At 40.0% G+C, this 27,668-nt stretch overlaps 2 protein-coding genes across 3 annotated transcripts; both read right to left on the bottom strand.

Moving 5' to 3' along the window:
* Positions 1–1,826: 1,826 nt before the first annotated feature.
* Positions 1,827–7,421, bottom strand: LOC116445929 (alpha-1-antitrypsin-like). 2 transcript variants are annotated; one of them, XM_032113108.1, is made up of 5 exons: positions 7,318–7,421; positions 5,878–6,567; positions 5,162–5,432; positions 4,285–4,432; positions 1,827–3,551 (listed from the first exon to the last, which is right to left on the bottom strand). In XM_032113108.1, exons 2-5 carry the CDS (start codon positions 6,548–6,550, stop codon positions 3,345–3,347), a joined length of 1,299 nt encoding a protein of 432 aa, XP_031968999.1. In that variant the 5' UTR covers positions 6,551–6,567; positions 7,318–7,421; the 3' UTR covers positions 1,827–3,344. The 2 variants fall into 2 exon arrangements, with proteins under 2 accessions (XP_031968999.1, XP_031968998.1); XM_032113107.1 differs by lacking the exon at positions 7,318–7,421 and having other exon boundaries at positions 5,878–6,595.
* Positions 7,422–18,324: 10,903 nt separating this feature from the next.
* LOC116445875 (serine protease inhibitor 2.1-like) lies at positions 18,325–25,165 on the bottom strand. Its single transcript, XM_032112982.1, has 5 exons — positions 25,062–25,165; positions 21,654–22,316; positions 20,507–20,777; positions 19,722–19,869; positions 18,325–18,900 (listed from the first exon to the last, which is right to left on the bottom strand). Exons 2-5 carry the CDS (start codon positions 22,297–22,299, stop codon positions 18,706–18,708), a joined length of 1,260 nt encoding a protein of 419 aa, XP_031968873.1. The 5' UTR covers positions 22,300–22,316; positions 25,062–25,165; the 3' UTR covers positions 18,325–18,705.
* Between the last annotated feature and the right edge of the window lie 2,503 nt (positions 25,166–27,668).

The following is a 27,668-nucleotide window of genomic DNA, read 5'->3' as shown; positions in this document are numbered from 1 at the left end:
CCCCCTTGTCCTGCTACTCCAGGCCTTGGTAAAAAGTCCCTCTCCATATTTCCTGGAGGATCTCTTCAGGTACTGCAAGGCTGCAATTAGGTCACCCCAAAGCCTTCTTTTCTCCAGGCTGAACAATTCCAATTCTCTCAGCATTTCTTCATAGGAGAGGTGTTCCATCCTTATTTTGTGCATTTAACAGAGTATTAGTAGGCCTTTCCAGCAGAATATGTAATTTGTCTTCAGCCCATGACATTTAAGGCTGTTGCTTCTGTCATGCGCTTTTAGCTTCTTCCTAGCAGGTGCTGTACAACACTGGGAACAATGGCAGACCTGTGCACTGGCACTAACCACTGCCTGTTGGAAATGTTATTTTCTTTTATACCTCAAGCATACTATTTCTCTCTCTGCCCCCACAACAATATAAACTTTCCTGCTTTTGCTTGTTCCTTCTTTAATGGTCTTTAACACTGCTCAAAATTGCCTCTGGTTTTCTTCCAGTGTCTGTTAACTTCACATAATTTGTAGATAACAGTTAAATCTATCTCCATCTTGGGTTAGCCTGGGTTTCTGAGCTCCTCATTTATGTTTTTAGTCTTTGTTTCACTTCTAGTTCCTAAATATGACAACAAACACAGCTTACTGCTATTTCCACACTGCTTGTTCTCCTTTTCTCCTTATTTCAGGGAGTTGCTCAGTGTGTGCTGCTCCGAAGTTTCTGCCATGTTGGCAATTCTTCTTCTGTGGCTTTTAACCTACGGCAGAAGACTGCTTTCAGCCATACCATCCTAGATTTCCCTCAGGGTTCGTACAGGCAGTGCCGAGGCTGCAGCTCGCGCATGCGCATGGTTGCATGCACTCCCACATCACATCTGTGTGTAGACACCAGTGCAGGCTGCATTAGAAGATGTCCTTTGCAATTTGTCCCTCATGTGGTTCATCTTACCAGCTCCATCCTCCAGCAATGTCCCTGCCCTGAAGTGGCCCATCACACACAGTACTTGCATGCAGCAGCAGCTCTCTATTAGATAGGATGAAAGTCATTCCTTGGTTACACTGAGGTTTCTTGGTCACAAAACTCACAGTCAGAGAGCCAACCAAGAAACAAAAATCCATGAAAGGAGAAGCAAAACAGCAGACTGAAACAAGAAACACTGTCTTCAGCAAACCACGACGGCAGTGGGTTTGTGACAACCTTAATGCTGACAGTTTTGGTGGGGGGGGGGTGTGCAATACTTCTGTACTTTTTATTTACTACTCAAATTTGCTGCACATTTGCAGTGAGGAGCATGCTCTGTTTTTTGCCAAAATAGAAAGAAAATCAAGGCAAGACATGTATGGTTCCTATACCGTAGGCATACCGTTCATCACCATGTCATTTTCTGGTCATCCTGTTCTTAAATCAGCTTTAGTTCTGTCTATCCAGTTTCCAACGAGTTAAGCAGCAAGGTTACTTTCAAAGTGAGATGTGGTTGGCAAAATAGAATTTAGGTATTTTTTTCCTACTAACAAACAGAGACTATTGATCTGAGGTCCATAAGGAACAACAAACAGTCTCTTGATATTTGCCAACAGAGTTATTTGTCATTGCAAAGCTGGACTTTGACAATGCATCCTGTGTTAGCCCTGAGATTTGGCAAGAACTTTTAAATGATTTTCTGTAGAATGAATTTACCTGTATAACACCAAGACTAAGTTCTTATATGTTTAGAGGCATGAAGCCAACTACTTGTTACTAAACAGGGAGCATGCTAAATAGTTATAAGTAAGGAACTTTTGTCATTGGTTTATGTGATTTTGAGGAGGACTTTGAAAGTGAATATCAACTGTTACCTGTCTGAAGATAGACATGGAATGCTTTTACTATTCCTTATTGGTATTCTTATGCTACAATTTACTCATATTGATAACACTGATTTAATGTGAAAGAAAATAAAGGTCCCCAAACCAAAAAAAGAATTGTGTTTTAAAAATATTCACCACAGTTTTTAAGTTATATTTTTCACAGACATCTTAAGAAACTAAGGTCTAAAACATTGCCATTTATATTTTTTTCCAACCACTTTGAGATATTCTGTAAGAAAATATTTAATCAGTCTATAGTTTACATGCTTTCATTGCTTTTCTATATTTTAATAAGATGTGCTAGGGATGTTGATTTAAAAACTAAAGAAAAAATAATAAAATAATTTAAACATTTACTGCTTTGTGTTTGTTTCCTTTCATAACCATGCAACTATCTAGTGTAGTTGGATTCCAGAAACCTTAAGAAAAAGTACAAATATCAATTCCCAGTCAGTTTTTACTCTATAGATATAGAGTAAAATCTATAGCAGTAATCCACTGTTAACATTTAGAACAGTGACTTTTGAAATATTTTCTGCATTTTTATGCATGTTTATGTTAGCTTAAATCAAGTTAACAGTACCTAGGAAAGCTCTGCTGTTCCTACTGAGGAAATACAAACTTTCTGGAGTTACAATTCTCATTCCTCCTTTTTTCTACCACAGTCTGTCAAGTCTAGCTGGAAAGTGAATACTGAAGGTGGCACCAATCGAAAGAAGAAGTGACAGTGACAACAAATCCATGAAAAGGAAACTGGTGCTATGTCCTGGACTACTCCATCAGACTTTTGCCTGAAGGCATTAGCAACGATAGTTATATTAGTAGGATAAAACAGAAGTCTTTTTTCTGCTATGGATTCCTTCCATAGTAGAATTAACATTATCTATAAAGTAAAAGCAGCCTTCTTGTCTCCATGGGGAGGGCTTCCACTGAGGAGGAGTCAGAGGAAGGCAAAGTAAAACAGCTGTACTCATCAGCAATTTACACTGGTGTCTCCTCCAGCATCCCAGTCACTGATCCTGCAGTGTCATGCCATACTTGGTTACAAAACCTAAAGGAATTAATGAAAATTCATTCCAATATTAAAGAAAACTGAATCTAAGAGTAGTCATCAAGGGTTGGTGGATTAAACAGACAGGACTTACAACCTGCACCTCCTTTTTCCTGTTTCTCCTTTCACATGCACACCCTGTGACTGTACAGCAATACCAACATCAACTTGAGATTTTGGACCAACTGAGTACCCCACAGGAGCACATCAGAAAGGGCTTCTTATAAAACTGGTGAAAAATGACTTGTGTTTCATTAACACTACATACTATACTCAGGTGTAGGTTGTGGAAATCCTAGTAACTTTTGGACAAGGAAAAATAGTTATTGTGTTTTAAGGGGTTAATAATGTTTCTAAGGATAATGGTTGAAAGAGGAGCACTAGCACAGAGGGGTATGCATACTTAAGTGTTTCACTGAATCACAGGAATTTAGCCAGTGGTATGCGTAAGTCTTGTCAATCAGTCATTTTTCCGAGGGTTTACAATCTTCCCAATGAAGAGGACACTGCGGGTGAATTTATCCAGAATCATCAGGAGAAAGGGTCTGTTGAATCTGACTCGAGGCGGGCGAGGAAAATCCCCAGATCTCCAGGTAACCTCCTTCACTGTGGCCCCGGCCGCCTCAGTGCCATTCTCATGAACATTCAACATGGCTCTGTGGACCACCTGCAAAGAACAAAGCAAAACAGCCTCCAGCTGGCAATCCAGCAAGAAGAGAGCAGCCTGCCACCCTCTTCACTTTGTCCAGCCAAAGGGAGCCCTGCCTGGAGCAAGACTGAGCAGCAGCAGCTTCTGGGAAGGTCATCACCAGTTGCTCCCATTCCCACCGCAGCACCAACAGCCATCACACCACTCAAGCCATCCTCCTTCACTTCTTGTGCAGAGAGTAACCCTCAAACTGCAGGCAGCCAAAGAGCACTCAAGATGACTGATGACAAGAAACTCTGGAAGCAAAGAAACCTGGTAATTTAGCCTAGACTCAATTTTGTCTTTGGCAGCTTCATGTATTATTGTGAATTTACCCTGTCATCTAGCTGAAAAAAATAACTTTTCGAGAACACTAGAAGGGCAGGAATAACAGCCTTTTTCCCTCTGTAGGAGGAATTAGAGGAAATTTTACCAAAGCTAATGCACTACATTTAGATAATTTTGTTTAGTAGCCAAAAGAACATTTAATTATATGTATGTCTTCCTCATCCTTCAACCATGTCTTTCTAACCCCTTGTAAGCACATTTGGCTTCAGGTTTATGAAAGACAGGGCTTCCTTCGCCTTCAGACTGACAGCTCTTGATGATTGAGCGATGCTTCAGAGAGACTGGGATAAGGTTTTCACGGGATATTAATGTCAGGTTCCTGGGAACAGGCAAATCCTGTGATTGCTTTCACATGCTGACTTACTTTTGAAACCGTCAGTCCAGGCTCCTCAGTAATCCCCGACAAATCGGCTTGTTCAGTAAACAGATCGACCATACCCATTTGTTTGATTATCTTTTTCACATCATAGGTACCAGAAATAGAAAATTTTGGAATGTGCAGATGTATTTTTCTGTAACAAAACACAAATAGGGACAAATCATCATCTAGGCAACACTCCTCAATGGCTTCAGTATATTGACACTTGACATTTGTTTTTCTAAATGTTTATAGTCTTCTCTTAGGGTTCAGATAACATTTCTGATCAGGTTAGCTACTTAATGTGTAGGGTTGGAGCAGAAGAAGTCTGTGTTAGCCCCTGCCTCTGCAGTGGGTTTCAAGGAGTGGGGTGTAAGACACAGCTATACCAACTGAGTGGCAAACAAAGCTACTACTGCCAGGTAGGAGGGCTTTTTCAAAAGATTGTAGCTAGCTGACCTAAGGCTGTTCAAATACAGACCAGGGTCTAGGCTACCACAGAAATAGCTGCAGTAATGGTGAATGAATCCACTTTTACAAAGAAGGCCCTCAACACCCTAGCACCCAACAGCTACTCCATTGTAGTTTCCCAATGATTATATGACACAATGATCTGTTGACTTCTTCATGGTGCTAAGTAATTTTTGGTTGAACCAGGAACTTAACCTAAGATGAATCCCAAGTTCAATTACCTATTTGTTCACTAGCCGTAGCTCTTTTTCATTTTCATTTTCCAACAAAAGAAAGAGAAGTCCAGCACAGAGGAACCATTAAGTGTAATAGAGTTCAGTCAAATAACCTGTCTTCCAGTGTTTTGTCTTGGTGACATAAACACTATTAATCTGTAACATGGTCACCTCTCACCTTAGCAAAAAAAGCTTACCTGTCTTGGAGGGACTTTTCCCATTTAGTTACAGTCCTTTTCAAGAGGGCATCTTCCACCTGCTTCATCTTCCCTTCATCAGGCAAAACAAATAATGCCACAACATCTCCATTGTAAGGTATCTGAACCAGCCAACAGGACAGCTCTTCATCAAAGTAATTTCTGTAGTACCCTTTTCGATACATCATGTCAACTTGCAAAGATGTTTTCTGATCCACAAAAAAATCCTCCTGTTTTGTCTGTGATGTACTGAAGGGTTTCTCCCAATGGGCTTATGACAAAAAGAAAATGTATTCAGTGGAATATAAAGAGGAATGGTCACAGTGAATGTAACAGGACCTAGTCCCACAGCCTTCCTTTCATTAGGGCAAGTATCTTTTTCATGTTACTGCATCCTCAGGTGTTACAACATTGTATCTTTTTTTTCAGGTGCTAAAAGACAATTACAGACAGACAATACTGAAAACACTATCTTTCACTAGACATGAGTCTATGATCACATGAAAGAACTTACCAAATTCAACAAAGATATTTGTTTTAAAACTCCATTAAACCAGGTGAGGACATATTTTTACTAGCAACAAATACATGGGTTTATAGCAACACCTTCCAGATACTGAACATGATTTCCTCCCTTTAAAATATTTAAACTACTTATTTTTCTCTTTTCATTCTCTGTAATAAGCATTAGCTTTGCACTCCTTGATATATCTTACCTTTAAAGAAGACATAGTTAACAAGGACCATTGCAGTCAGAGGATCAAGATTTTCCACCAGCTTAACAATTTTCCCATTTGTCTTTTCCTCAATATAACTGTTGATCTGATTCTCAGCGCCAACAGAGTTGTTAAAGTCAGTAGAAAAGACTTCAGATTCATAAAAGCTTTTGACATCATCCAAGAACGTCTGTAGTGGTTTTAGTGTCTCTTCTATAAAAAGGGCATTGCCCAGGCTCAGATGGAATTCACTGTCTGAACGGTTCAGCATGTGGAGGAGTTGGCAAAAACCTTCATGTATTTCCTGCTCCTGAGTCTTTTTCAGGTTAAAGGCAAGCCCTTCCAGAATCTGTGTCAGTGTCACAGCCTTGGCACCAAGTGCCAGCAGTGCAAAGGAAGCAGAGATGCTTATGGGTGAAAAGAAAATATTTTTGTCCGTTGCTTCAGATGCGACCAGCTTGTAAAAGGAAAATGCAAAGTCAGCATTGCTGAAAACTAGTTTGACAAAAGTTTTGTTCTTATGTGGAGAAGCTCCTTCCCACTGAGAACTATGTCCTGGATAATATGTCCGTTTAGCATCATACTGCTTATTTCGATAGCGGGGATGCTGATGATATAGGGCAACAGTATCCAAACCAACCAACAATAAACACAAGGAGATAGTGGGCTTCATTTTCCTTTCAGCTGTTTCTGGAAAAGAAAGAGACATACAGAACATGTCATGGAAACTAATTTGTTCATACTGTGTCCTCCAGTAAAGCAAAATGATGAGCTCAGAAAACACCTATTCTCCAAAATCCCACACAATTATAATTCACATTTCTGATGCATGTCAGTGTTTCCTGGAAAGGATATGCCTCCTGAGTCACTATTTATACATATATAGTCTAGCTCCCTTTCAAAAGAGGTAATTTTAAACTTTTAATAGTGTATTAAATTTAATATTAGCATATTCTTTTAAAATTTGTAAATAGCTGGAAGCTTATGACCTTTTCCCCAGAGTAATTGACATGAGTTGGTTTTGTACTCAGTACTGCAGGATGGTTACTGCAGCTCTGTTAGCCTTCCTCAACTTATCAAATATTTAGAGAATTTGATCTGTATTAAACAAAAATGTGATTATAAACATAGATCATACTATCTAGAACCAAAATTACAAAATACTCTTACAGTTTCTTCAAAGATGAAAGACTAGATCACTAATCTTTTTAGTAAAAAAGTCTATAGGCATTTCTTTTGTTTCCAAACCAAATTTTTACTTAATTATGTGAAGTATCTTCTTTACTATCAGTTCTTTCTGGCTTTTGAAATGTATTGACTTTTTTCATAACAGGTATATTTCCTTTTTCCTATGTACAAAGGCACCACTCCCAGGCAACAACATAACCCCCCAAAATGAAGTGTCCAAATGATCCAAGGGAAAACTAAAAGGGTACTTACAGTGCTACAGTCTGGTCTTGTCTGCTCCTTCTTCTCTTCAGTACCATGAAACAGAGTTAAGCAGATCACCCTGTTAATCATTAATTAGTTCAAATAAAAATTGCCAGTGAGGATGCACAACAAGCAGTTACAGTGTCAGATATTTTGGACAATTTGTTGAACCCAGACAAACACTAACAGTGCTGGGTGATGGGGGCAAGAAGGAATGGAGCAGAGACTGTATCTCCTGCTGCTTCCATGCTTGTGGATTGACAGGAGAAACTTGCTGCTGTGTATGTCTGGCAAGAGAGCCACAGCCATACCCTCCATGTCCGGAGCTGAAAGCTGCGACTGGGTGTGAGGGCCATCCCTTGCCTGGGTCTGTCTGAGCCAGCACCACTCATGGTGGACCACAGCGTCCCTGCCAGAATGTCTTCTTTGCTTCCTTCTGGAGCCATAACCTCTCTTGCAGGATTTCAAAACAGGGTTTGGATTTAGAAAGTCCTTCTGTCTTACTGTATACTTCAGTCACAACCTTCGACACCATGTTCAATGGTTTTGGGAATTTTCTTATGCAGAGCAGACTGTGTGTGATTGGTGAACAGCCTCTAAGTTTCTTAGGAGAATACCACGGGACATTACCACTCTAGAGAGACATTTAAAATCTATACAGTTATTCACTCATTGCTGTTGGCCATCACCTGTGACTGAGTACTTGGGGAACTGGGGAAGAGTTTTCACCTGGCTATAGAACAAACCCACCACTGCTAAGAAGCAACACTGACTGCAAAGAGAAACATGTGGTCAGTGAATATCTTGTTTCCTCAGGTTAATCTTCTGTATCATATGCAACTGAAATGGACACCAGAAGGACACAGAACTGGCTGCCAATTCACCTTTCATCCAGTGCTAAAGAAGACATGCTGGCATCACTGGATGATATTCAGGGTTGAATATAAACAAATCACTAAAAGAAAAACTAAGGCAGAAAATGAACTTTTTTTAACAGATCTGGTTGCCAACATGTCCCTCTCTGAAAGCTCCCAAGCATTTGATTTCTGAGCAGGAGCCCCAGGCTATATCAGATATTGAAATACCCACACGAGGTGTTCAACATCTCTGAATGAGAGCACTGGTGGGGAGATGAGCTTAGGAAGTTGAAGGCAATGCTGGAAAGGGAACTGTACTTTTTTCCCCTCAATCTCAAATCAAGGTTTTTGTCCTGTGGTTGTTTTATATGGCCGCATAGTCAAGCAACCAAACAGGACAAGGCATACCTTCTTCATTTTGAATTCAGCAGTGCTAATCTTTTTGCACACTAACCTAGGGGCTGGAATACCTAATTACTTGATCTGGATACAAGACCCTCAAACCATTCTACTTGAGACAATCAGACCCAAGTCATCCACTTGGCTCATATTCAGGCTGCAAGAGGTTGACAAGAAAGTGACGGGAAAGACAATTCACAGCTTTCCTTCTGAGGATCTTCTGCTTAAAGATCAAATAAAATATAAAACTACTTCTGTGATGTGTAGGTAATTGTGTGTTTAACTGTATGTGTTTTCACCTATTTGTGAAAGACACATATGTAAATACACACATCTCTAAGTATTCATAGTAGTGGAAAAAGATCATCTAGTAAGTGTGATGTGTTAATGTAATAATACATGCACAAGTCTGGCAGACAGGAAACTTGGGTTGCCCTCTGAGAACAATTCAAATAGAAGAAGAAACAAAGGCCCTAGGAATTGTTTTTGAAAATGATAACTGATTGAAGAAGATGTGGAATTGTCATTAATTTTAGTCATTTGAGCAGTGTGTGAGTAGTTCCACTAAAGAGAATCATTACCTTTGTTAAATCAGAACCTGTGGCAATAATAATTTATATGTAATGATTTGAACTAAAAAAAAAAAACAAGTAATGCTATCTCAAATTACTTGTGATATTTTGATAACACAACAATAACCTCAAAACATTTTTAAGAGCTTTGAAGAATTGCACATTTGTTAGATTTTATATGCAATTGTTTTAAACCTTTTTTTTTCTAAAACCTAGTAAAAATGAGGGTGTTCTTTTCCATCCTGATATGAAGTAATATAAAGGGGCATATACTTTTCTGATGACATCTCAGATTCTCTGAGAGAGTTAATGTCTCTCAGCCTGAGTATTTACAGCCTAATCAACTTATTTCATCGTCTTACTTTTAATATACTATTTTATCATTTAATTTATATCTGAAAGTGATTCTCAGGTTTAAAATATTTTTACATCACTTAATATTAGAATGGAAAAAAGATTCGAATTGCACTTGTTCCTCATGCATGGAGAGCACTTTCTGGGGAGAATGGCAATGTAGTGGAAGTACACAACACGTTGCTTCCTGGAGCCCAAAACAGGGAGTCTGGCCATCTCACCTGGGTAAGCACAGGTCTTTTCCAACCTTTCCTATTGTATTAGCTCAATTTTCCCTCAATAGGAAAAGCCTGAGGGTGGCAGTGTAAGAGATGGTTGAGAGGTCAAGGACTTTTCTTTATTGTGTCTTGTCTTTATCCCATTAGGGTTGGGCCTAAACAGTCTCCACAGAAAGTGCTCTCAGCCCAGGTCTGTCATTCAGGGGAGCACCAGTATGAGATACATGAGGAACAAACACAAGTTGCTTCACCCTTCATCATCCACAGAGCATTTGAAATGAAAAACTTAATCCCTTCTTCCTTGTGTCAAGAAAATCATTGACAAAGAAAGATGAACATGCTGCGGAGGAACCCCCTTGCTCTTCCCTGTAAGTTCCCATTTCAAACTCTTCCCCATTCCCCATCTGCCTCCAAACAAGTGCCCTACATTTGCACCTTGGTCCTGCCTTTCCTTGGTCCACCAGCGATCTGGGTTCCCTGAAAGAGGGGTTGTTTAGCAGGGGTTACTCTTGAGGAATATATAACAGACACAGCATGAAATAGAAAAGTAATGTATCTACACAGGATGTTTATGGTTTATAGGCTGCATTGTGGATAAAAATACATCTTTTGACAAAAAGCCATACCGATCATCTGGAATTTGTGTCAGGAACACATGAGGAACAAGTAGTGTGCTGGTACACCTTTGGAATTGCAGCATCACCCTGCAATGTGCCACTCCACATACACTGTCTGTGTGTGCAGAACCATCGCTTTTTACTGGCGTAGAACTTGGCTCCTACATGCTTTGTGTGATGGTCTGTTGTCCTGGCACCAGATGTGGTAATAGAACACAATCTCCCTTTTGCCCAGTCTCTGACACCAATCAGTTTTGCCTTCTTTATGCTCTCTAAGTTGTCTCTTTTCAAGGCTGAAAATCTTTTACCTCCAACAGGAGCTGTTCCAGACCTTTGATTAACCTGACCATTTCTTCTGAAGATGTAATAGTTCTCATTTATCCTTCTGTTATTATAGGACCATGTGTGGATGGCCCAGAGATTTAGATGATTTGCTATACAATTAGCTCTTTTATCTTTCCCAGTAATTCCTAATATTCAATTTCTAATATTTAATTTACCTCCTCCCCCACCACTACTGAGCTGATCTGTATATGCAATACCCACCAGAACACCAAAACATCAATCCTATGAACAGCGGTCAGTTCAAGTGCAGCATTTCACCAAACCTGCAGCTAAAACTTAGCAAGAAAATCAGAGTCCATATCAACACAATAACAACCCAGAAAGCTGCTGTTCTTTTGGGTTTGAAAACGGGACAGAATTTGTCATGTCCATTCCATTATTTTACCAGGAGATGGTGGCACAGGGCTCCTTTTCCCATAATCCCCAGAACTCAGGGCTCCGCACATAACAGTTCTACTTGCAGAAAGCAGTATAGAAGAATCACACTGAAAGGTTGGCTTCTTGCAAGGATCTCAGTCATAGCTGGTATACTGAAATAGTAACATTTTACTAGTAGACTTAGCCCTGTGGACCTTTTTCTTATTTTGAAATGAAGAAACCTCTTGGTATGAAATTAAACTTAAATTGGTGTCTTACATTCTTTATTTTTGTGTTGCAAATATGGCTTTAATCAAGCACTAAGAAAATCCCTTATGTAGGTATTTTGGAATTACACTTGAAGTTTTTTGCTTCCAAAGCCAGATAGAAAGCATTAGGGCTAAACTTTGCAAAGTGTTATCATTTGTTATTGTACAACAAATTAATATTGTTGGCTTCAGTGAAGAACCAGAAGGAAGATCAACTAGCTGAATGAATATGTTCAATAAAATGAAATTTATTATACGATTCTATTGCTCACATCTCTTTTCTTAAACAAGTCTTTGAGACTCTAAGATTTTAGAATTTTGGGGATTCTGACAGATCACTGAGGTGGTTTACTGCAGCAACTCCCTTCCCATTTTCAAGGGAGGCAAAATAAGACATTATGCGGATCACAGCATGGCAGGTCAGCACAGTTCAATTTCTGTCAATGACTTACATTAACATGCCTTCACAGGACACTTTAGGATCTAGGATGTACGTACACAGGCTTTCTGTCATGGTTGCTGCACCATCGTTCCCAACATGCCAATCTAGGAGTGTACAGAAGTGCTAGAGCGTATTTGCTTCTATGTGATGCCTCTTCTCAGTCACTTTTGGTACCACTGTGAATATGTCAGGGCTATGACACCCAGCACAATCACAGGCATGGGCACGAGGTGGTAACCTTTGGCTGGGCCACTGATGTTGTGGTGAACCATGACCAGCCCCAGGGCCAGGTGGATCAAGTGTACCAAAAGGTCCATTGGTTTGATGCTTCTACAGCCCAAAAGCCTTGAGCATTCAAAAGGCCATGAAAAATGTATAAATCTGTGCCTCATCATTGGCCGCAGTCCTCCCCTCCCCTTATTTCTCATATTTCCAGAGAGTTCTATGTTCTTTGGTTGTTAGTTGGTCCCTGTTATTCCTCCCCACCTACCCCTTCTCCCATTTGCTGTAATTCCTTCTCCCTGCCTCAGTAACACCCCCTGGCTGATGTCCCATTGGTTACTGTGTGTTTTCCATGCCCTGATCGTGGGAGTAAATGACTCCCTGCAAGCCACGTGGCTTCAGCTGCTCTCTGTGGATTTTTCCCTGCAGTAAACCCCTTCCTCCACGAAGGAGTCCCTCTGCTTTTTTCCTACCTCCTTGCATGCCTTCAACACCGGTGGGCAAGGTGAACCCGAGCAGGTGCTTTGCCGGTCCTCCCACACCACGGTCGGTCTCCGTCCGTCCTTGCTCAAGGCAGGCAGAAGATTGCTCGGTGCCCAGGACATCGTGCTAGCCCGCATGAGACCGTAGCACACTGAGACACGAAATGTCTTCAAATTTCACCTGTAAGGTTTACCCAAGACTCACAGCCCTCACTTGAAAGATAGAGGAACAGAAAATAGATTCTAGTAACTGTCCCTTGAATATGTAAGTTATGGTATGGCTTTTTTGATGGCTAGAGAATCTGCATTTGTGAGAGCAGCAAACCTAACAGCATTCATACACCTTTTAGGACCTATTGCATCTTTCATATCCTCTGTGTACAGATGTTTTCTCCTGCTCTGATGTTCTTTCCTGGCTGCAACCATTGTATGATGACTGTAACACTTAGGTTAGGACTATAACACTTAGGTTAGGACTCGATAATCTTGGAGGTCTTTTCCATCCTTAATGATTCTATGATTCTGTGATCTTGTTTTATGTTGTTTTTTTCTTTCCAAACTTTTTGTTCATCAGAGCATCTTCCATGTGCTCTGTTTTTCCTATGTGAAACACAGTAAACAATATAGTCACTTTTCCTTATATTTGCCCAGTACAGACAAAGTCTTCTTCAGACCTTCCATATGAGAATCATATTGTTGTTAACAGTTTTCCAACAATAAAGAATACATTATTTTTTAGTAAAGTAATCAATTATAAGAATTTTTATCCATATGGCTTATGGAAAAGAAACTGAATGCAATAAAAAATAAGAGAAATAAGGACTAATTTGTATAAATAAGGTTCATTCACTTGCAGTAAATTTGTCTCCAGCAGCAGGACTGAACTGAAAAGGTACTTTCATCTTTGAAATTCTTTTTTGCAGGAAACCAGCAAAGTAATTTGCAGCAACATCAGTGTTGAGCTGCGTTTGTGTAACCAGGGTGTTAATCATAATCAAGGACATCTACGTGAAATGGATGAATCATAGTTTTCTTTAAAACTGTTAGTCTTAGGAAAGTTAAAACAGTTAGTGTTGGTAGAGGAAAGTACAATTACCAAATTGTTTAAAAATGGATTCACTTTTATACCTGGGACTGAGAACTTAATGAAGGATATTTCCAGGTCAGTCTTTTGTGGCTAAGAGTTTAAAGGGAATGAATGATATCATACACATGCTGTGTTTACATCTAATGAAAGCAGCCCCATGTGGGTAAGGGCAATGTGCAGAGGAATGTAGTATGAATGGGTAAGATTTGAAGGGTGTGCTACAGGACTCAGAGATACATGGCCCGTAGGTGGTCTTCATGCTTTTTTTCCTCTTGATAATTTGCACTTTTTCTAATTCCCACTGCAGTGAATATTTAGAGTTTTCAAGTGAAATGTGCACTTAAGAATGTTTGTGTTTCTCTTGCACTTTTTCTGTGATTGGAAATCCCAGTGCCTCTGTGCTTTGGAGACGACTTGAATGCTGAATTAGGGATTAACACTGTTTTGAGTTTTTTCATACCTCCACAAGGTAAAAAGACTCATGTCAAAGATGAGAAGCTGGGTTCTCAAAATCCCTGTTCAAAACCTACTCTGCCTGGGAACTATCAAAATCATCTGGTTTTTAAGAGCTTTGTGATTCTCTGCTTGAAATTAGTGTGAGTACAAGGAAAATGCCTGCAGCTTTTTTTGCACTGAATCTACTGAAATGTTTAGAACAGGGTTGGTTTACAATCTGTGCGAATTCCCATTTCCTTGCAATAATAGCAGTGATCAAGGACTGTGCAGGGGGGGAGGGTGGATGTGCCCATTTAAGGAATTCCAGAAACCAGGGCTGAGGCTCAAATTGCATAGCTGGGAAAAAGAAAGTCCAAAGTACTGGTAGCATCTGAATAGCAGAACTTATGTTAGCAATTGGTGGTGCTTCTGTAACTATCCAAATGCTCTGTGCCTTTTGACATTAAGTCAGCACCTCTCCTTACTGCTGAAAGGAATACACTGCATTAGCCCTGCAATCCCACTGCTTCATGATTTGTAACAACATTCTACGTGGACTCTGCCATGCGGCAAAGCAAACAGAGGATTACTGACAGAAGATATCCTGACATCAAGCAGAGTCCCGCCAGACCATAAACAAGGTCAGACAGAACAAACTTACAGTCTCCCACATGGCTCATAGGCTGCCAGGAGAAGTTTGGCACTTGGGTCTACTAGGGCACAGGTAGGCTGCCTTTCAGGGACCCAGCCCTGTGGGTCTACCTTCCCTCACAGGGGTTCTCAGCTGAGTTACACCCTCTCTAGGCAAGTCCTTTTCCTCATAACTTCCTGTAAGTGTGTCAGACCCACAGCAGGCCATTTATTTTGGATGTTTATGACAGGTGGTGATCTACTTCACTATAAGCTGTATTATCTCCTTCTGCTGACGGTCACTGCAGGCAGTCAGGTGGATTAGGTTATAAAGGTTACAACTGTTAGCTATAAAGAAGGTCTAGTTTTCTTTCAGGGCTTAGTTTGGATCCAGCTGCCCCATAGGTTGAGAGAATGCATGAGTGGTTATTTTAGAGGAATATGGAAGGGTGTTAATAAAAACATCTACAGATGTATGAGAGACACCATGAAATACACGTGTTTGCCACAGATTGAATACACAGTCCCTAAATGAATATTTTAGTTATTTATGCCTATCAGAATCCTTCCTTTTTGCTCTACCTTTACAACGCTAATAGAATGAGGAGGGTTCCCTATCACATATTAAGACAAAAAAAAGCTACAAGGACAAATGATGCAAAGTAGACCAAGATAGGTTTTCTTGGAACTAGGAAAAAATACTCCATCTCCCTACAAAAGCTTTGCAGAATTGTCCAGTTCCTAAAGAATATAATCAGAATTGTGCTGAGAGTAATATCAGTGAGGTCTGTTCAGTGCCCAGGCTCTATAGATCTTCATACTGTGAACTATAGGCATTTTTCTGATTTTGGTGTATGTTTGGCATAAGATTTATTAGTTTTCTGTTCCGTACCCATCGTCTCCTTCTAGAGGGATTTAGGATGATCCTTATTCCTACCCCTCGTCCCTGACACAACTCAGGTCAACCTGCTGGTCTGGAGCATGAAGTTGCTCAGCTGGAGGAAAACTGTTGAGATGCCCCACAGCTTGGTAGATAACTCCCAAACCAGCTTTCAGAGGTATCCCATTTTATACTTTTGCTAGTAGTAGCCATTCTTCACAGCCCAGTGTGGAAACTACCAATGAAGCTCTCATCCTGCCATCTCAAAACCAGAGGCCTGGGACGTAGATGGGGCAGGAAGTTGCTCTGTGTGTGATTTCCCAAAACTTTTGCTCTGTTCTAGCAACCATGGGATTTTTCCTAAGTTCTTTCCCTTTAGCAACAGGCCAAGAACCTGTTTTTCTGACACCACACTCTGATAAAAATCTTGTGGCTCTGATAAAAATCTCACCATCCTACCTTCTAATCAATCCTGGTGCACAGATTAATCAGGATGAGATCTCACGGGAACTGCTCCCAGGTCCTGTTGAGTTTGTAGAGGCACCACAGGGCAGGCAGCCTCACACCACAGCAAGTTATCTCTGATCTTAACTCTGCAAAAGCCTCTGCTTTGCACAGAGGTGTGGTCTCTCGCAGTCCCCTGAGTGATGCCATCTTGCCTCATGAGGAGCAATAGCTCAGGGCTTCCACCGAGTTCTCGCCACTTGGAGCAAAGGGACTCATACAAGGCAGCAATCTCCAAGTCCCCTGAGTCAGAAGCACAGCTCCCCATACCAATCCATCCTACAAAGACCAGTGGGCCACTGTAAAGCACCTCTGTGTGAGGTGGGCCAAGTTTGGGAGAGCAGGTCAGAAGGCCAGAGAGATGTCAGGGGTGGGGAGCTGGTTTGTTGATTTGGGGCTTGCATTACCTTTGCAGTGCTCACAACACACTGACAGGATCACTGTAGAAATGAGAAGTGTGCATTCAGAAGCCTCATCTTCCTAGGGATGGGGACTCAACTCCACTTGCAAAAAATGTTTCCAGGATCAATATGCAATGGCATGAAAGCAGTGCAGTGAGAGAGCAGCTGTCAAAGTAAGCCTCTCCTTGAGGCAGCAGCTGTGCAATAAATGGTTTGCTATAGAGTTTAGCCCCAGTGCTCCACTGCAGTAAGAGTGGGTGATCTACAGACCCACAACAACAAGAAAGTATTTAGGTATTTCTTGAAAACAGGTTTTACCCAAATAGGCACATAAACAGAGAATGTGAAGAATCACAATTTCTGTATGAGAAAAGTTGTACTCATTTAACAGCATTAAAGACATATTTTACATATATCTATGTTAGTAAAATGGAATGAAAGTGTTTGGTTTTTTAAGAGATTTATAGAATGATACAAGAGACTGGAGTAATTCTGTAATTGATACACTAAAATTACATTATGTATTTTATTGATCAGCCACAATAATTATTCATGAATGACATTTGTCACAGACAATTCTTTGACATTTTATGCTATGCCTAATGTCACTGTCTCTTAAAGTGTTTTTGCTGACCTTGCGGAGTGCAAAGAGGCACTCACAGTAAGAGCTACATCTGAATAAGTCTATTTTTTCAGGGATAATTCTCTTTTTTTTGGTCAATGATTTCTTAAGAGTCCTAGGCAAAGAGTTGGAACATATGAGAAAGAACAGGCTGGTTGAGGGTAAACAACAGCCTAGGCAGCAAAGAGTGATGTAAGGAGGAAAAGACTCTGTAGGGACCAGCTCAGGTGAATACTGGAGAAGATATAGTAGAATTACAAGACTTTATCCCTATTGGGATAAAGCTTTTGGTGAATAACCTGGAACTGAAAGCAGGACAAAACTCCTTAACAGAGAGAATTCACTTTTAAATATAACAAAATACTTTAAGAAAAAGTTATCTTCTGTGGAAAATATGGAAAATGTATTAATAAGTTGAATTGTTGTGGTGGTTTGACCCTGGTTGGATGACAAATGCCCACTAAAGTCATTCCATCACTCCTTTCCTCAACTGGACAATGCAGAGAAAATAAAATGAAAGGTTCGTGAGTTGAGATGAGGATAGGGAGAGATCACAAACTGATTACTGTCACAGGCAAAATAGACTTGACTTGGAGAAACTATTTGAATTTATTACCAATCAAAATCAGAGCAGGATAATGAGAAGTAAAAAAAATCTTAAAAACATCTTTGTCCCAGCTCAGGGAGATGGGCAATAGAGGTTATGGTCAGTTCATCACATGTTGTTTCTGCTGCTGCAGGGAGACGAATCTTCGCCCTGCTCCAATGTGGGGTCCCTCACACAGGAGACAGTCCTCCACAAACTTCTCCAATGTGAGTCCTTCCCATGGACTACAGTTCTCCATGAACTGCTCCAGTGTGGGTCCCTTCCATAGGATGCAGTCCTTCAGGCACAGGCTGCTTCACCATGGGTCCCCCACGGGGTCACAAGTCCAGCCAGCAAACCTGCTCTAGAGTGGGCTTCTCTCTTCATAGGTCTACAGGCCCTGCCAGGAGCCTGCTCCAGGGTGGGCTTCCCATGGGGTCACAACCTTCTTTTGGACATCCACCTCCTCCATGGGCTGTGGGTGGATCTCAGCTCTCTCCTGGACCCCCACGGGCTGCATGGTGACAGCCTGCTCACCGTGGTCTGCACCATGGGCTGCAGGTGGATCTTTGCTTTGGCACATGAAGCACCTCCTCTCCCTGCTTCTTTGCTGACCTGAGCACCTGCAGAGATGTTCATCTCACAGATTCTCACTCTGCATTCCTCTGGCCTCAATTACTTCTGTGAAATAACTTTATTCCTTTCTTAAATATGTTACCACAGAGGTGTTACTATCATTTCTGATTGGCTCACCCTTCAGCAGCAGCAGATCCATCTTGGAGCCTGCTGGCAATGGCTCTGTCAGATACGGGGGAAGCTTCTGGCAACTTCTTAGTGAAGCCACCCCTAAAGGCCCCCCACAGGCCCCCACTACCAAAACCTTGCCATGCAAACCCAATACAATTATTCAGCTGGGGAAAATGTTACATTTAAAAAGTGTCAGTTGATGGTGATATTTTACAATGCTTTTTGCTTATTAATTTGATAAGGAAATTTCTAATTTACATCTGAATATCCCTCAATCAGAGACTAGTAAGTAGCACTAACTAGCCCAAAACTGCAAACACTGTAACAATTATAACTCATGCCCAACATCATTATGCCAGATAACCGAGCAATTACTCCTTAGTAGGATCAACAATTTTCCCCATGAAAAGTGTGATGCCAGTTTGTTTGTCAGAGATCAGAATAATGAAGGGCCTGTTGACTTTGATGGTACGAGAAGTATAGGAAACTCGTGTAAGGATTATGGCAGTGGCTCCTGCAGCTTCAGTTCCAGACTCATCAACTTCCAGCAGGGCTTTGTGAATTGCCTGCATGGAATAGGAGAAAACACTGTGGTTTATACATGGAACTGGAAGCAGAAGTAAAATAAATTCTGTTCTTATGGAATATTTAGGAGAAGAAAGGAGTAATAGATCCAGTAGATGAAAGTTGATTTTATGATAAATCTCCAACAGTTTGAAACAGGAATATTTTCTATGCCAGGACTGAGCAAGTAGGGGCAAAGATTAGCGTGGACGCACTGTAAATGCATTCTCACCAGTGCTGAGTAAAGTGGGATAAAAATACCCCACGTGCAAGCTGGTATATTTTCTTAAATGGTTTGGACTTCTACTAGCAACACTTTCTCTTATTTCAAGGTTAATTAAAGACTTCTATTTAAATGCTAATATGGGGCAGTATTTGACATCTTTAGCATTAAATCATAGCTTAAACTGACACAGTCAAATTCTGCTTCTGCAAACTGAAGATTTCCTGAAAACTTTGAGAATAATCAAAAATGAGGTATTAATCAACACAAATATCATAATGAACTCCTCATTTGTAGTTTACTTGACACCATTTCATTAAACTATTATATTCCAGTGCCAAGAAGTCATTTAAAATGTTGTCCAATTTTTCTATATATTTAATAGCCAGCTTTTTAATAACAATATTAAAGTAATAAAAAAGTGAGCCAGCAGATTCTTTCTGCAAAAAAAGTGCAGTTACTGACCAAGCCCCTACATATCATTGTGAGATTTACGTATAACTTCAGTAATATAAAGAGGAAAATAAAATCTTTAAAAATCCCAGACACAAATGATCAAAACAACCAACCACCTTCCCATCACCAGCTCTGTCTACTTACTTGTGAAACCTGGAGATCTTGATTGCCACTAATTCCAGACAGATCAGCATTACCTGAGAACACTTCAGTGATGCCCATTTGCTCAAACAGGGTTTTAACATCGTAAGACCCACTAATAGAAAACTTTGGTAACTGCAGATTTAATCTCCTGTTGGTCAAAGGAAACAGAAGAGCAGTGAGCCCTTGCAGCCTCGTTTCAGCCAGCAGGGTGGATAGCACAGAACTCAGCGACACTTGAAAGCATTCTTTTCATTGCGAATTTGTTTGATGGTAGCCTTTGTATTCCTTGAGCAATTCTGGCATCCTGAGAGATGCACCATCTTCTTGTATCTACATTCTCTATTTGATTTTGGGAAAAGGAACAAATTTCTTCATTGTCGCTCTTTCATCCCAGTGCCACATACGCAGCTAGTAGAGGTTTTGGCTAGAGGGTTACAGAGAGTAAGGAGACTACTAGTGGAAAGCCTAAAGTAAGGGAAAAGGAGGATAAAATCTAAGACATGGTGAAGGAAATGAATCATGTTAACACCATGAAAGAAGAGGAGTCAAAAAGTAGCCAAGCAAGTCTTGAGGCAGCTGTTACAATGCTGTGACCCCTTGTCAGGTCACAGAGCCTGCAGTTTCTTAGTGACTATGCTCTGCTCTGACTCATTTGGAGAATTGCTTAAAACTTCCCTTTATGAAATCAGGACATTATGTCCAGTAGGAGGTGATCTGAAATTGTCATTTTCTCTTAAAAGCAGCGATGTGTCCTCAAATATAGCAATCCATATACCTAGAGTTACCTGGTCACAAGTTTGCTATCCCATTTACAAATAGTTTCCTTGGAGAGAGCATCTTCCACTTGCTTCATCTTTCCATCATCGGGCAGAATAAGCAATGCTCGTGCAGTGCCCTGGTAAGGCAGCTCTACCACCACACAGGAGAGATCCTGGTCATAGTAGCTGTTTGAGATACCATCACGCTGCATCATGTTGACTCTAACAGATGCATTTGTGCTCACAAAAAAATCATCCTCATATGTACGCAAAGGATCAAAAGACTTTTCCCAGGCAGCTAATGGGGAAAAAGACATGTTGTTGCACTCAAACGTGAAGATCATAAAGAATGACTCATCTATATTAGACCAGAATTAATGTAGGACACTGGAGGTATATTGATGGGAGAAGAGGCTCACTAAATCACTTCAACCTCCTCCATCACACACGGTAAAGCATTTTAGGTGTGCAGTAAGCTCATCATAGTTAGTGTGAGCATGTCATGTCTTGCTGAAGAACAACCAAAGGCTGATGACCATTTGAGAGTCCTTCTTCTACTGTAACCCTATGTAATGCCTTTTATGCCATTTAAATGCAATCATGTAAGCAATCGGTCACAGGACCTTCTGATGCCTTTTCTGTTAGGCCATGCAAACTGACTGCACTCAGCCTGGTGGGGAATTCATCAGCAGTTAAAGCGTTTGAGCATATATCACATTTGAGCAAGGCTCCAGAAGCACAGGCCCTCAAGATACTATGTCCCAGGTTTTCATGCAGAGCACCTAGCAGATCTACCATAAAGCTGGGGTCCTTGTGCAAGGATGTCAGTCCACCAAGTCTGACTGTCATGTACAGTCAGCATAGAGATCTTGGACACATCTTTAGTCATTATGGCCTCAGACCAGTGAGACTATGTGGATCCTTGTCTCTGAGGCATCCACTAGTGTGGAACTTCTCTGTCCACAGCTTTCAAGCAAATTGGATCACAAACAAGAAATCAGTATTTCTCAACAATCAGATACTCTGATCCTGGCCAGATCTAATCTTTACTTCAAAGGTCCTGCATGGTTTAGCTCTTTCCTAAATAGTCATTCTGGTAATAAATCATCAGAAGTTCCCTAAAATTTTATTTTGTATCAAAAAATCTATTGAAATAGTATGTTAAATATCTTACCTTTAAAGTAAATATAGTTAACAAGAACCAGTACAGTATTTGGATCAAGATGACCAACTAATTCAGGAATTTTACCCTTGGTTTTCTCCTCTACATATTTATTGATTTGCTTCTTAGCTTCTTCTGGTTTATGAAAATCACTAGGAAAAAAATCTGCTTCATAAAATTGTTTGGTATTTTGTAAAAATGATTCCTGTGGTTCATAGCCAGTAGCTGTAAAAAGGGCATTCCCTATATTTAATGTGATATTAACATCAGCACAGTTCAGTACTGACAAAACTTTGTGAAAACTTTCATGTACATCATGTATGCGAGTCTCAGTCAGGTCATCAAAGCCCAGTCCTTCAAAAATCTGAGACAGAGTGGTTGACTTAGCACCAACAGCCAGCATGGCAAAGGCAGTGGAGATGCTCATGGGAGAAAAGAAAACATTTTTATCAGCTTCTTTTGATGTAGCCTGCCTGTAAAATCTAAATACAAAATCGGCATAGTTAGAGCTTTTCTTGTCACAGCTATATGCTAATAAATTTTCTCTTCCATCACGCAGATTAGTATTGTTGACTTCATGGCAAATATCTTCAGGGCAGCAATGGGTTACAGCACAAAGAACAGCAAGGAGTAAACACAGGCACAGGAGACACTTCATCTTCTTTTCAAATTATTCTGCCACAAAATAAACAGTCATTAAATGAGCAGATGGTAATGATGTGCTTGGTAGTAAGAAATAATGAATAGTTTTTTAGCATAAGTGTTACATAGTTCAACTATAAATATCTAATGTACTTAGGATGCTTAAAGTTCTCATGGGCACAATGTCAAATTTATTTAACAAATTCAACCAAATTATAGATTAAAATATCAGGCATAATAAGACCATAATATTTCATGGTAACTGCTCTGAAAAGACAATACTTTTTTCCATTGGCAATGAAAATATAAAGCTACAGTCCATAATAATCTTTATTAACAATGACATTATCTTCCCAAAACACTGTCTCTTATAGGGTACATCTAAACAAACAAATTATTGCGAGGCAAGACAGGGTGTGGGTTTCAAAGACAAATACTCCACAGCATCTGCCCAAACACAATTTGCTAAATGTAAGGAAATATGAGGCAGCTCATTATTCAGTGGACCTGGGGTAAATTCCCTCACTTTCCTCAGGGAAGCAGCTCATGGACAGACAGCTATCATGGATTATCCAGTTCTTGTTAAATTCACATCCCTGTCTGCTTTGTGGTTACTTACTCACATGGCCAGTTACTGGCCACAGCTGCTAAGTGATGGAAGAAGGTCATCTATATGAACTTCAAGGCAAAATTCAAGGCAAAAGCCTGGAGCATCCTGTGTCATGACAGCAGTGCACACAAAGGTGGGCACAATGACATGTGTCAAGCAGCAGGTTTGCATCAGATAATGAGGTGCATGTTTGGAATGAAGGAATCCTCCTTTTGGGGGAGCTGCAACAAGTGCTTGTAACTTCTTAAATGGTGGTTTGCCCCTCACTGTGGGTTAACCTGCATGGGATGTGGGAAGAACCTGGGTCAAAGAGAAAGAGGAGCAGTGATCCCATTTGGAAATCAAAGGACACAGATTAATTCCCTTGGAGATGACAAGTTTCTTCATTATGCTTGTTCTCTTAAAGCTGACATGATATATTTCACACGAGCCCCCTGCTCTCCATAGGAGCTGGGACAAGTCTCTGGTTTACTGAATTCGGTTCCCTGCAGTTGTGGGGAGACATCTCATATAAACCCTCTTCAGAACTGTAACAAGCAATCAATGAAAATAAGCTTTTTGCTCTGGCAACTTCTGTGTGAAAACATTTCTAGAACTTTTCTACTATCATGGCTCCTCTTCTGGTTTCCAGCCAATACAACCTGTTTGTATTCTTTTCTTTCAGGAATGTATTTTCCCTTGTCCTGCCACAGTAAAATTCTCTTGGTCCTATATTCATTCCTAGATGTGAAAGATGACTGTACATACTATCTAAAGATTTAGAGTTTCTGAGGGCAGCCCAAGTTCAAGGATTCTTAGTGATTAACCAGTTGTTTTGTTTTTGTGTTGATGGTCTTGTTTCCATAACAAACATATAGATAGCTGTGTGTTCTCATATTTGCTAGGATCTGAGTATGCTGAGTCTGCCTGAGATCAGCCAGGGCCCACTGCAGTGACCCGCAGTAACAAGTGATAACACTAAATTTGAATTTCCTTAAACCAAAAGATGGAGTATGGCCCTAGATAGGCATAAGAGTCAACTATTTGCATCTCTTTTGAGCAGAACTCTGCCTCTTCTTCAGAGACAAAAAAAAAAAAAAAAAGGAAAACCCAAACAACACATATGTACTTTGGAAAAAGAGAAGAAATTATATAGTACAAAAGGTGTCTCAAAAGTATTTGATGTTTAATATGTCATAGTCTGTTTTGTTTTAGTTGTTTGAGATATTGCAAACTTAAGTGAAAAAGAAAAAAATAATTTTTTCTATCCATGATTACTTCCTATGTCCATACAGAGCTTAGTGTAAATTTTAAAGAATTTCTGAAGTAAAGAGTATGGTTTGGAGTTTTTTTCTGCAGCAAGTTTATGTTAGGCATGGCTCTGTTTTTAACTTCTGCTGTAACAGATCAGTTAAAAAATTTCTCCTGGTATCATAGCTCTCTACAGAAATCTAAATTAAGTACTTCCATCAAAAACACTGAATATTGTCATCAGGCTTTCCTCACATAATCTTCCCTTTAGAGATGAAAATCACAGTAATTTCAACATTTTGAGATTAGAAAATTTCTGACACCAATATTTTTATTAACATTTCAAAGCTGAAAAAATTGGAAGGGCTTTGTTAAATCTGGAAGTACTTTTTATGCAAAATGGAAGTTCAGAAAATAATTCTCTTCCAGACCTCATATTAGTTTGTCTATGGGAATAAAAGGGGCGATTAAATTTAAATTGTGACCTTCCACCCACCCCCTACACTCACCCCAGTCCTAATTAGAGAACCTGGCCTTAGCAATTCAATTGTTGCTTTATAAATTAAGTCACCAGAAGAGTTTTTAAATTGGACCTGGTTGTTCAGTCACTAGTGGGATTATTGTAATTTTAAAATTTTAAATCACTGTGAAGGCTGTTTCCAACCTGAAAGGTGGTTACATCAGTATTCTCTTTTAACAAGTACTTAATAAGTCCCCATGACTTCAAAGGGTTTTTTAGTTTGATTTCAGTCTAAGCAGATTCCCCCAGAACAGCAGGTCCCACTGGTCCCTTGAACGTCTGCTTGGTTAATATTTCATTGCAACATCCAGAACCAAATCACAAGCAGACAAATGAAATTAACCTAATATTAAAATTCCACTGACTGCAGAAAGCATTATTTGCAAGTCTGTAAGAAAAATGCATGTGTAGTACTTACAAAACCAGAAGCCCTGTTGCATTCAGCTGACCATGGTGTTCCCCACGCTGTTACTTATACTGCTACATCATCTTCTGCTTAAGTAGAGATGTTAAACATTACACAGACCTGATAAAAATTAGAGCCAACCAGAAAAAAGGAGGAAACAAAGCAAATATTGATGAAACAGGGTTCACAAGCATCATCTCTGTTACTCAGCCAAAGAAGCTGATGATCTTCAGCCATTTTGATAGCAGCTATGACATCCTCTCTGTTGCCTCTGCCCGTGCGGAGGAGCTTAAGTGCAAACGTTGTGTGATTAGGACCCTACTGGAAACCGGGAGGTTGTGCCTGGAATCACTGGAAACAGATGCTAACTCTCAATGCCAGAAGTCAGGCTTTCTGTGCCGTGAAGCACACATGGAGCTCACAGCCACGTATCACATCAGCTTGGTGCTCTTCCAAAATCTATCCAGAGACAAATCTGCATGATCCTCAGCCTGTATATGGATGACAAAGTAATTGCCTGTACCTTCTCACTCTGTAGCTTAATACCACTGAGAGAGTATATGATGGATACGTTTCCATGATGGGTTTTCCACCCTGGCTGATGTGGTCCCTTCATCTATCTCAGTTCTGTGTGCATCTCAGTTACTGCCTCGGGCAGGTGGCGGGAATACAAGTAGCAGGCTGTTTACTCCCACGTGTTTGCATACTGCATGTGTGCACCCACTTCTCATTCTCCTTGCCCTCTCACACACTTTTAAATTGTTCAAAGGAAAACAAGAGCTGCTTCTGTCTTAACTTTTCCCAATAGGAATGAAATGCTGATGGATCAAGATGACTGAATTTTTCCAGTTAACAACAAAGACCGTGATTGAGTGGTGACATGAAAGACATTTCCCCATTAGTGATGACTCTTTTCTTTGTACTTGTTTACTCACATGTGTAATTTTGTTGTTATAAACATAGATAAACATGGAGACAGAACATAGGTAAATGTTGTCTGGACACTCCCCTTCTTTGTTTTCCTCTATATTTCTCCCCCTTTCCCCCTTCCCCCCTTCCCTTTTTATTTGTTCCATCTAACTTCGGCTGTAAACGTCACAAACACAGAGATTATTTTACTAATCAAAGCCCAGGTGAATAACAGGTCATTGTGGTCAAGGGCAAACTGTGTTACAAAATGGTTATAAGCCTCTTGTTTTCTCTTTCATTTGTGTGCCTTGTAATTACTGTTTTGTTTTTAATAATGTTAAGCTAACCTTTAACAAGGCATTTCCTTATTATTTCACTATAGCAGCAGAAATAAGGTGCTACAGCAGCTTGAAACTAAACTGAGGAGCAGACAGACACAGGCATGCCCGGTTTTTCCACACACTGCCATGAGCCATTACAGTCCCACCTCCCTACTGACCACAGTTTCAACTCTAAGTCATGAAACCATGTCAACCAGCTTCATACTAATCATTTATCTACAGAGCTAGATCTTTTCCTATCCTATTTATTTTTTATAGGAATAAAAGTACAGAATATGGAAATAACCAAACAGATGTGGTTTTTTCCTTCTGATAAAATCACTACGAAGTCTACATTGCCCGAGTCCATGTTACTGTTGTATAGTTCATGCAGATCAGTTTCTATACCACACCCCAGATCACATTTTGACATCTTTAGAAGAAATAGAGCCATATATATATTTCAATTTCATGTATTTGCTAACATCTTGCAAACATCTTATTGACAGTTTGTTTTGTTTTGAGTAGAACATTCCAAAGCAGGTTTAAAGAGTTCTTAATTAACCAGTAGCTGGTATATTCAATGACAAGAGAACCACTCAACTTTCTTGTTATCCTTCTTGTTCTTGTTATCCTTCTACACCTTAGGTAAGGAAATTAGAGTTTTTGTGTCAATTTAGCAACAAAAAAAGCTCTTCTGGGATTATGGCTCATAGACACACAAGTTACTTCAAATATCAAAAAAATTTTATACCTATAAACCTATTATGTCATATCTTACACAAAGACTTTTTAGTGTAAAGAATATAGACCACAAGTATATTGACAGAGCAGCAATAAGAAGGAAATGGAGTATGGAATTAGGAAGGAAATGGACATTGCCTTCCCCTCCATTTCCTTGCTGATAGTCTTATGTAATAGTCATTGGGAAGGATCAGGCATTCAGAGTGCAGGGAAAATTGCTAAGATTGGGGATGTATGCATGTCTGGTGAACTATGTTTTTTCTAGTAGGATGAGCTATATAATGAAGAATAAAGGCACAATCTGCTCACGGTGTCATGCCATGCTTTCAATACTTCTTGAAGAATCTCCTCCACTGTCTTGTCAGAAAGACAAAATTCAGTAGTTTGGAAAGGGACTGTGAAATTAGGATGAAATATAGTGTATATATAGTGAGGAAAACATGCACAAGGAGGAGTAAGTTCTGCTCACAATATGTTTTTTCATTTGAATTAACATCATTCATATGAACTAAGTAGATAACAAGGACGAGAATTTTAAAAAAATTACCAACGGCAATGACCAATAGTGACCACTCATCATAATTCTTCAGCTGGAAAACCAATTCCAGTTGCAAATTATACACTAAATGTAGCAGGTGTGTTACAT

This window comes from Corvus moneduloides, chromosome 6, assembly GCF_009650955.1.
Source record: "Corvus moneduloides isolate bCorMon1 chromosome 6, bCorMon1.pri, whole genome shotgun sequence".
In the NCBI taxonomy this organism is placed as follows: Eukaryota; Metazoa; Chordata; class Aves; order Passeriformes; family Corvidae; genus Corvus; species Corvus moneduloides.
Note: the sequence above shows the minus strand (reverse complement) of the source record. Positions and strands in the feature narration are given on the sequence as shown.

Excerpts from the sequence above, each read along its gene's own strand:
- LOC116445929 (XM_032113107.1), bottom strand. The coding sequence starts at position 6,595 with ATGTTCTGTATGTCTCTTTCTTTTCCAGAAACAGCTGAAAGGAAAATG. Across the intron at positions 4,433-5,161 it reads GAAAAGTCCCTCCAAGACAG|AAAAATACATCTGCACATTC; the intron begins GTAAGCTTTTTT and ends GTTTTGTTACAG. Across the intron at positions 3,552-4,284 it reads CTGGACTGACGGTTTCAAAA|GTGGTCCACAGAGCCATGTT; the intron begins GTAAGTCAGCAT and ends TGTTCTTTGCAG.
- LOC116445875 (XM_032112982.1), bottom strand. The coding sequence starts at position 22,299 with ATGAAGTGTCTCCTGTGCCTGTGTTTACTCCTTGCTGTTCTTTGTGCT. Across the intron at positions 20,778-21,653 it reads TAACTATATTTACTTTAAAG|CTGCCTGGGAAAAGTCTTTT; the intron begins GTAAGATATTTA and ends TTTCCCCATTAG. Across the intron at positions 19,870-20,506 it reads GATAGCAAACTTGTGACCAG|GAGATTAAATCTGCAGTTAC; the intron begins GTAACTCTAGGT and ends TTTGACCAACAG.